Raw genomic sequence first — 9,856 nt, 5'->3', positions numbered from 1 at the left:
TTGAGTCTTCTCAAGTACCCCTAGTGGATAGGCAAAGTAACCGGAGGGGTCCTAATACCCCTGGTTGGGAACCATTGGGCCAAAAGCTAGACTTGGCCTACAATAGCTTGTTGTACACTTATTTTGAAAAATGTATTTACTGCTACAGCTTGCTCTTGCTTGCTGATTTTAAAATGAAGAAACCAAAAGAACTGGGGCGTATTCATTACGCCGATTCTGTTGCAAAATGTTTTGCAAACAGACCTAAAATTGGAGGGACCTACCTGAATTATTCCAATAGAAACTCTTGTTTTTCTCCGTTTGCTTCTGTTTGTTTCTAAACGGTTTCCATAATGATTACACCCATGGCTGGGAGCAAGAAGAAAGAGAGAGCACGTGCGATGTTGTGTCCAAATACACCACATGAGTAGCCTGCTAATGTACCTTTCTGGACCTTGTAAACTATACTCCCTCTATATAGATCAATTCTTGTATTTGATTTTATTCCTCATGTTACTATTTTATTTGTATTATTATTTTAAAACTCTGCGTTGTTGGGAATGGCTCGTAAGCAATGTTCCCTTAATTATTTTCCGGCACTGAGCAAATTTTAGGTCTGCTGAGCTCACACTTGAATGCTGTGAAAATCCTTTGCAACTTCTGGCATATGTTTTCTGGTGCCCAAGTAGCCTGCTTTGGCTTTTTGATCAGTGTGGCCTACCATAAAAACTATGGAGAAAATGCATCCCATAACATTTTAACATGGAAATAGCTGTTCTGTCATTCAACCTACAGTAGCAGTAGAATGTGTGTTGTTCATTGTAGGCCTACAATCAATGAAACTTTTGAAAAAAAACCATGTAGGGATTGACATGAACCTTTTTATCCACTTGTTCTTCAGAAAAGGAGGTGACTGAAAATATGTTGTTTGATGCAAAATAAAATGCATTATTATTCCCATACCGTTATTACAGAGAATCAGACAAATGATGAAATCCTCTACCTATTGGCCACTTAACTTATTCAAGCCTGTCTCAAAATACAACACTGCCCCTTTAAGACAGAAAAAAACTCTTTACCTGACTTGCTTTTCAAAGATGGCTAGAAATGCATACGTTTTGTGCTCTTGTAGGAAGCAACCACTTCCATTGCTGAAATTAGCTATAACTGGGCTACTAACTGACTTACTAGCAAAGAATATGAACAAATGTGATCTCAAAACAAGCGCATCTACTCACAACCACTCGTGCTGTAAACACAGTCCAGTTCAAAGTGAATGGCACAAATCCATATATGGCAATGGTCTATTTGCATATACTGTAGGGATACTGCAGCTCTGATAGGATACAGTGCACCGGTCTGTGTAGAGTATGCGCCTGTCAATGCAATAGAATCCTACTTCAATGCACTCTGCATACAAGAAAATATCTGTCATAGTTTGTTTTGTTTTGTTATGTTGCATTGAAAGTGACTAATATTGTGTTGATTCGATCACAATTCCCACAGTAAATGGAAACGTTGATAGTGTTAACTAAAGGGGATAACTAGAAAGTTGAGTAAAGTTCAATCTCGTTGCTTCTCTGCGTGGGCTGATATTTCTTCTGTGAGGCAGTCCTGGGAGAGCTGTGCGCCTGTTCGCAGCTTAGAGGGAACATTGCTCGTAAGCAAGCATGTCACGGTAAAGTCTACAACAGTTGTATTCGGCACATGTGGCAAATAAAATTTGATTTTATGCAGTCATTTTGGTATGAAGCATTCGAAGAAGGACGTTTGAGTGGTTATTGTCTTGCTCTTCACTGTAATCAGAGGGCTAATACCAATACTATACATGCCACTCTCTCTTGGCTAAAAGTAAAGGAGAGACTGACTGCATCACTTTTTGTTTTAATATAAAAAGCATTAATATGTTAAATTGCAAATAGTTTCCATAGTTAAATTACACACAGCTCTGACACACACACTTACCTCACCAGCTATGTGTGACATTTTAAATGTATGTACACTACCGTTCAAAAGTTTGGGGTCACTTAGAAATGTCCTTGTTTTTGGGGTTACTTAGAAATAAGCGTTTTGTGCTCTTGTAGGAAGCAACCACTTCCATTGCTGAAATTAGCTATAACTGGGCTACTAACTGACTTACTAGCAAAGAATATGAACAAATGTGATCTCAAAACAAGCGCATCTACTCACAACCACTCGTGCTGTAAACACAGTCCAGTTCAAAGTGAATGGCACCCACCAGCCTTATTATCCTTTTAAATTGAATTATTAATGACATCATCAAATCAAATCAAATGTATTTATATAGCCCTTCGTACATCAGCTGATATCTCAAAGTGCTGTACAGAAACCCAGCCTAAAACCCCAAACAGCAAGCAATGCAGGTGTAGAAGCACGGCATTACATATGTCATAAGGCCTTTCTTTGAGGCCCTAGTTATACCCTAATATAGTAGTGTTAGGAATCTTCTGGTTTACAGGTCGCATCAGGCCTGCAAGTCACACTATGCTGGCTTGCAAAGTGATGTGAAGTTCCTATTGGAATCGAGCCAGAGTTAGGATATCAAACACGTGGAATTGTCAAATCATCCGAAACCTGCATTCAGAATGAGTGCCAGGGTAAGGAAAACTGAGTACTGAGACTACCTCAATCATCTAAACTGATACAATAATCTCAGTAAACATTTGCAATAAATCTAATTACTAACAGATTGGATTAGTTTAGAAAACTGTATGTTCTTTATCATTGTGTAGCATAAAATTAATCAACCATTCAATGTACATGCAAAAACACAGATATTACAGTAAAACAAATCAAATGTATTTGTAAAGTTATTTTTATATCCTCAGATTTAATAAAGTGCTTATACAGAAACCCATCTTAAAACCACAAACAGCAAGCAATGCAGATGTAGAAGCACGATGGCTAGGAAAAACTCCCTAGAAAGGCAGGAACCTATGAATAAACCTAGAGAAGAACCAGGCTCTGAGGGGTGGCCAGTCCTCTTCTGGCTGTGCCAGGTGGAGATTATAAGAGTACATGGCCATTAAGGCCTGAATGTTCATAGATGACCAGGAATGTCAAATAATAATCACAGTGGTTGTAAAAGGTGCATCAGTTCAGCACCTCAGGAGTAAATGTCAGTTGGCTTTTCATAGCCGAGCATTCAGAGGTCGAGACAGCAGGTGCGGGAGAGAGAGAGAGAGAGTCAAAAACAGCAGGTTCGGGACAAGGTAGCACCTCTGGTGAACGGGTCATGGTTACATAGCCGCAGGCAGAACAGTTGAAACTGGAGCAGCAGCACGTCTGGTGAACAGGTCAGGGTTCCATAGCCTCAGGCAAAACTGCCAGGAGTCATCAGGCCAGGTAATCCTGAGGCATAGTCCGAGAGAGAGAGAGATTAATTAGAGGGAGCATACTTAAATTTAAACTGACCCTATCCCCCGGCACATAGACTATTGTAGCATAGACAATGGAAGCTGAGACAGGGGGGGACACTGTGACCCTGTCCAACGATAGCCCTGGACAGGGCCAACCAGACAGGATATAACCCCACCCACTTTGCCAAAGCACAGTCCCCACACCACGAGAGGAATATCAACAGATGACCAACTTACTACTACAAGGCCGAGTATAGCCCACAAAGTTCTCCTCCACCGCACAAGCCCGAGTTGGAGCAAAACCGGACAGGAAGATCATGTCAGTGACTCAACCCACTTAAGTCAAGTATAACGAAAAAAGCCTGCCACGATGTGACACATCCCTCCTAGGTATGGCATGAAAAAGCACTAGTAAACCAGTAACTCAGCCCCCGTTATAGGGTCAGGGACAGAGAATCCCAGTGGAGAGAGGGGAGCCGGCCAGGCAGAGACAGCATGGACAGTTCGTCACTCCCGTGCCTTACAGCTCACATTCGCACCCCTGGGCCAGGCTACACTCAATCATAGGACCTACTGAAGAGACAAGTCTTCAGTAAAGACTTAAAAGGTCGAGACTGAGTCTGCGTCTTTCACGTGGATAGGCTGACCATTCCATACAAATGGATCTCTATAGGAGAAAGCCCTGCCTCCAGCTGTTTGCTTAGAAATTCTAGGGGCAATAAGGGGGCCTGCGTCTTGTGACTGTAGCGTACGTGTAGGTATGTACGGCAGGACCAATTGTAGTCCATGTAATGCTTTGTAGGTTATCAGTAAAACCTTGAAATCCGCCCTAACAGGAAGCCAGTGTCGAGAGGCTAGCACTGTAGTAATATATTACAATTTTGGGGTTCTAGTCAAGATTCTAGCAGACATATTTAGCACTAACTGAAGTTTATTTAGTGCTTTATCCGGGTAGCCGGAGAGTAGAACATTGCAATAGTCTAATCCAGTAGGGTATAGTAGTTAAGTAAAAATACTTGAAAGTACTACTTATGTAGTTTTTTGGGGTATCTGTACTTTACTATTTATATTTTTGACTACTTTTACTTCACTAGATTCCTAAAGAAAAGCGTACTGAACACAACCACAGAACACAACCACAGGCCACAACCACACAACTACAGACCACAACCACACAACTACTGACCACAACTAATAACCACAAATACTGACCACAACCACGACCACAATTACTGACCACAACCACTGGCCACAATTACTGACCACAACCACACAACTACAGACCACAACCATACAACTACTGACCACAACTACTGACCACAACCACAGAACTACTGACCACACAACTACTGGCAACAACTACTGGCCACACCAACACAACTACAGACCATAACTACTTACCTCAACTCCTGTCCACAACTACTGACCACAACCACACAACTACTGACCAAAAATATGTGAGCAGCATTAGGTGAAGATGGATGAGAAATACTCCTACAAGACAGATGGAAATATATACTTTCTGGAAAATGTACCTGTTAGTGTATCAATAGCAACAGGATGGCCAGTCTCTCATCAACTCGAGAGACGTTTCAAAATAAACGTTCCGGAATTTCTGTTTTCTTTTACGATGTGAAAAAATCAAGAGCAGCGGTGTAGTAGATGGTAAATGCAAACACAGGTTAGCCACCTATTGCGGAAGAATTCATTAAAACTATATGTATATGTACTGTAGACAAACAGTGGTTATGTGTAGGATGATCCGGCAGAATCAATTCTTCCTTAGCAGTTGACTGTACAGTATGTTGTTATTCTACACAAGATTAAAACAATCATGAATGAGCATCATTAGGTTAATATGAATGAGAAAACATATTGAAAAAATGCAAGATGTTTTCAGGGAAAGTAGATTTTTCAGAACAAGTCAAACGGTGTAACAAGATAGGCAGTTTTCATGTTTTTCTCGTGTATCACTTTAATCAGATTATAGACAAAATGTCGGTCTTTCTCATTTTCTTCCACTACCACAAAAATAACTTTTAAAGAGCTTTAGCAAGCCTCACAATTTTACTTGTAAAGTTACCCTCTAGTTATACCTCATTGTTTGAATCACAGCCCTGCCAGACTGATATCAGTGCAGCGTTTAATGTAAGCTTGCTGGATCAGGCGGCTTTGTGAGGCTACAGGGGTCCTGAAATTCAAAATCAAATATCTAAATAGTCCTTGGTATGACCATCTTCAAACAATTCCATATGTTAGCTAAGTAGAAAGTCAGCCCCAGGCCCTTAGACCTTAATGTTGTGTGTTGTGTTCCAGTCACAGAGGTCTTGGATTGACGACACCTTCTGCAAGAGAGAGTGTATTAAATTCATCCCAGCATGTGGAGACATACACAGGTGCACTGGAATTGGTATTTGCTGAACAATGTCAAAATGTCATATGATAGTAGTGCTGGAATAATAATTGTAATAACTTTTACCATGTCTGGTTTTTGAAAAAGCTAACTTTTGGTAACCATACTAACTGTTCTAGGGAAACTCTAGCTATGTGGTTATGTTGCTCATGTATAATTTCCTGTTTATTGCAGATGTTCAGTCCCTCCAGGATTTTGTGATAGCAGATTTTTTTGCAAAATCAACAATTCCCCCGCATGTTATGCGAGGACTTGCATATTTGACCACATAAAACAATCAAATCATTCCAATATTATTGCATAAAATGGACCCATTGCCGCAGTACAAGAAGAGGGCTCGTAATTTCAACCAATCACCTCACATTTACAGCATACAGCATGGTTCAATCAAGCCACATGCCAACAAATGTTTCTGTCGTCATTGCATTTTTTTGGCAAATTTGACAAAATCTTCACATAATGTCATAATTGCAGCAGCAAAATTTTAGCCCGCAGATATCATAAAAAATCTCTGCGGAATCCTGAAGGGACTGTGTGTCAAGTATGCCAAAACCTAATAAGATATGAGTTTACTGTGTGTGCGTGTGTGTGCATGTTTTGAGAGGGAGATTTCCCATGTTAGTGTAAAGGTAAACTAACACAGTAATTCCAGGTATAATATCATGACATTTATAGGGACAGCAATGCATTTTTGTGCCAATGTTTAACAACTATAAAGGTTTGAGTTTTTCCTCTCTCCCCCCAGATGCTGCTGCGGACGTCGGGTAGGGGAGCACACCTGGCTGGAGACTGGCCCCTTCATGTCCCACTGGCCTGTGCCCCAGGCAGTGCAAGAAGAGAGGTGGTCAGTGGAGTGTCACACACAAGCCAGTGCCACCGATGCCTACGGAACCATTGACTTCCAGGACAGCGCTGACCGTAACTGCCATGCCAAGGTCTGTAGCTATTGCTGCATTCATGTGCTAGTCGAAACTAGGAAACTCCGAAATATCCAACTGAGCGTGCAACGATGCTACCCGAGTTTCCCACTTGTATTTACCACTTGGAAGCTTGTTAGGAACTGTTATCTCATATTCATGTGGTTGACCATGCTTTATGTGATGACTGTGCAGTACGTTCGTGTTGCTGTCGACACAAAGGCTGAGGCTCTGCTGCAGCTGATGCTGAGGGAGTGGCAGATGGAACGGCCTAAACTACTGCTGACGGTCCACGGGGGAGCAGAGAACTTCCCTCTCCCCCTCAAGGTTAGACAGGCCTTCAGCAAAGGCCTGATAACTGCAGCCCAGAGCACTGGAGCCTGGATATTCACAGACGGCATCAACACAGGTGTGTGAAATAATGCAGATTCATTTTGCACTGGGGCTTTAATTAAGACAGTAAGCATGGGTGGATGTGAGCATCTGTGTGTGTGATTTTGGCTGACTACATGTGTTATACTGTGTGTGTGGGATTACGTTTATATGTGTGTAAGTGGACTGAGTATCCGACCCTTCCTAGGTGTGTCCCTGTATGTAGGGGAGGCTGTGAAAGCATACGGCACCAATGGCCGCAGGAAGAGGAACGCTGTAGGAGTCACGCCCTGGGGCGTAATTGACAACCACGGTGACCTTATAGGGAGAGATGTGAGTGTTGTTCTCTGTAAAGATATCAGTGCTTTTAAGGAACGTTTCAAATGAACCTTTTACTGCAGCAGGCTAAATCAGGGTCACACAGTATGTTTCTTGGTAGTCTTAAACAAATTTACCTTCAAACACAAGCATACACCTCACACACATGGTTATGGGTTTAAAAAAAGAAGACATCTATAGAGTTGAAATGTAGTGCATTTTGAGAATGCACCCCAATATTGCACATTTATACATCACAGAAGACTGAAATAAAACCATGTGACGTAGAAACACTGGATTTTAAGCGGCTCAATCAAAATCAATATGAATAACACTCCACCCATGAGGCCACTAGGTCATTTGACTGCAGGAAAGAGCTACACCATTCTGCCACATTATAAGAAGATTTGCTGTATTTTTTGCACAGATCTGTACTAATTTTAACCACAGAAATGTCACCTTTTATCTCCTTTGAGCTACCATGTGCTCGCACTTTTCCGCTTGGACTATCTCAAATCCTCTATTTTCTCTCAACCTGCTTTCTGACCTGTTTTTCTGTCCTGTTTTCTGATACTTAACCCAGGTGCTCAGGCCTTACCAGCCCCTGAGAAGCCCCTTGAGCAAAACTGTGTGTTTGAACAGCCTGCACTCCCACTTCCTGTTAGTGGACGATGGAACTCTGGGGAAACATGCCTGCCAGCTGGGACTCAGGAGGAAGCTGGAGAGACACATTCAACTGCAGAAGATCCATCCTAGTGAGTATGTGTGTGGCTTTGTGCATGTGTTTGTCTGTGTGTGTGAATGAGAGTGTGTATGTGAATGTGTTGACGTGTGTGTGTGTGTGTAAGAAAAAGAGAGACTGCAATGTGTGTGTGTGTGAGTATTGTAATACACATGTGTTTAACAGTCTATGTGTGTGTGTGTGTGTGTGTGTGTGTGTGTGTGTGTATCTCTCTCTGGCAGGGGTTAACCAGGGTGTGCCAGTGGTGTGTGTGGTGGTGGAGGGCGGCCCTGACATTGTGTCCATGGTGTTGGACTATGTGAGCAGTGTGCCCCCCGTGCCTGTGTTCGTCTTCGAGGGATCAGGCCGGTCGGCTGACTTGCTGGCATTCTTACACAAACAGACCGCAATGGATAGGTGTGCGGTGCCACTGTCGTCATCTATATGTTTTTTCAGGTTTTCACTCTCAAAATCACACTTTAAAAAAAATAGAGAAACAACATAATTGGATGTTCTAAGTACACAACAATGATAAAACCAAAAGTTAAAAAAGAAGGGTTCTGTTTTTTGGGGGTAGTTACCCGTTAACTCAAGTGTGAATGCATCTAGCACTGTTGTTTGGTTAGCAGCGTTTCTGTGGGGCACACGTGATGGAGTTTGCAAAACAAATGCCCACTGCATTGATGCAAATAATCATGATATCATTCTGCCAGGTAGGCATAGGCTTCATTCCATAGTTCACATTTAATTGGGAAGTTTTTTTGGGAAATCCTTTCCATCTACCAGAAGGCTTTCATTAACATCGCAGTTCAGTATTTTTTGGGGGTGGTGGCAACAATTTAGCAGCGGTGGTACGTCACTGCTAAATTAATACAGGGGAAACACTGCTTACATGTGGATGTCTTTGGTGCTTGTCCATGTAGAGGAACTACAGAACTACAGAGACACACGATTGAATAGAGCCCTGAGGTTTCCCTGACTACCGCGTGACCTGTCCAAGGAAAATGCTGAGCCCTAAAGGACAGATTGAAATTTACTAGGGGGGAGGGGCTGGTCCAACTTAAGGTGTAATAAAAAAAGGCACCTTTTTGGGGCCCCCAAAAGTAAAACATATTTTGACATGACCCTCCACTTATACTGTAAAATAAATTGAACACCCTCCCCCCTCATAGAATTAACTCCAAATAATGTTTACGACCACAAATAACTGTAGCGACCCTGTGTTAATAAACGGGGATATTGACTTTGCCACTTTTGTGGCACTGTCGATGCCGCGCATGGCTACGGGCCAGAAGGTTGAGAGTTAAACCGACCACCACAGACGAGCTCACTCTCCCTGCCTGTTTCATTTACACTACGATCAGAGCTGGCTGCAGATAATGATCAGCTTGGGGGGTAATCTGATTTTCAACATTTTGATGCATTATTTATAATTATGTCAAATATATGCAACTCATTTTCCACCAACAGATTTCTGTGTCAATGCACCACACAACCAATGAACAAAGCATGCCGAATTCGTGCACTTCAATATCATGGTTTGCGTTTTCAACACTGCAATAGAAAGGCTATGTCAATTCTGACAAACAGGAAATACTTCCCTCCCTAACTTGTGGGCCTACCCAGTATCGAAGGCTTGGCTTGACAATGTCTGAATGTCATTAAACTTTTTGGTGTTTCGTAACAGATGTCTCTTTCTTTTCCTCAATTGGCCGCTGCACAGTTTGGATTAATTGATTGATTTTAATTGTCGGTT

The 9,856-nt window shown here is 42.1% G+C and overlaps 1 protein-coding gene across 1 annotated transcript in view; it reads left to right on the top strand.

Annotated features, from left to right (window-relative positions):
• Positions 1-2,585: 2,585 nt before the first annotated feature.
• The window catches only part of LOC112264136 (transient receptor potential cation channel subfamily M member 7-like), a 65,385-nt gene continuing 58,114 nt past the window's right edge, over positions 2,586-9,856 (top strand). Inside the window, exons 1-8 of the mRNA XM_042331100.1 lie at positions 2,586-2,597; positions 5,676-5,769; positions 6,300-6,339; positions 6,518-6,707; positions 6,885-7,098; positions 7,270-7,394; positions 7,963-8,134; positions 8,343-8,517. Coding sequence (XP_042187034.1) covers positions 2,586-2,597; positions 5,676-5,769; positions 6,300-6,339; positions 6,518-6,707; positions 6,885-7,098; positions 7,270-7,394; positions 7,963-8,134; positions 8,343-8,517 — 1,022 coding nt within the window. The remainder of the gene's footprint in view (positions 2,598-5,675; positions 5,770-6,299; positions 6,340-6,517; positions 6,708-6,884; positions 7,099-7,269; positions 7,395-7,962; positions 8,135-8,342; positions 8,518-9,856) is intronic.

Source organism: Oncorhynchus tshawytscha, linkage group LG12 (genome assembly GCF_018296145.1).
Source record: "Oncorhynchus tshawytscha isolate Ot180627B linkage group LG12, Otsh_v2.0, whole genome shotgun sequence".
Lineage (NCBI taxonomy): Eukaryota > Metazoa > Chordata > Actinopteri > Salmoniformes > Salmonidae > Oncorhynchus > Oncorhynchus tshawytscha.
Note: the sequence above shows the minus strand (reverse complement) of the source record. Positions and strands in the feature narration are given on the sequence as shown.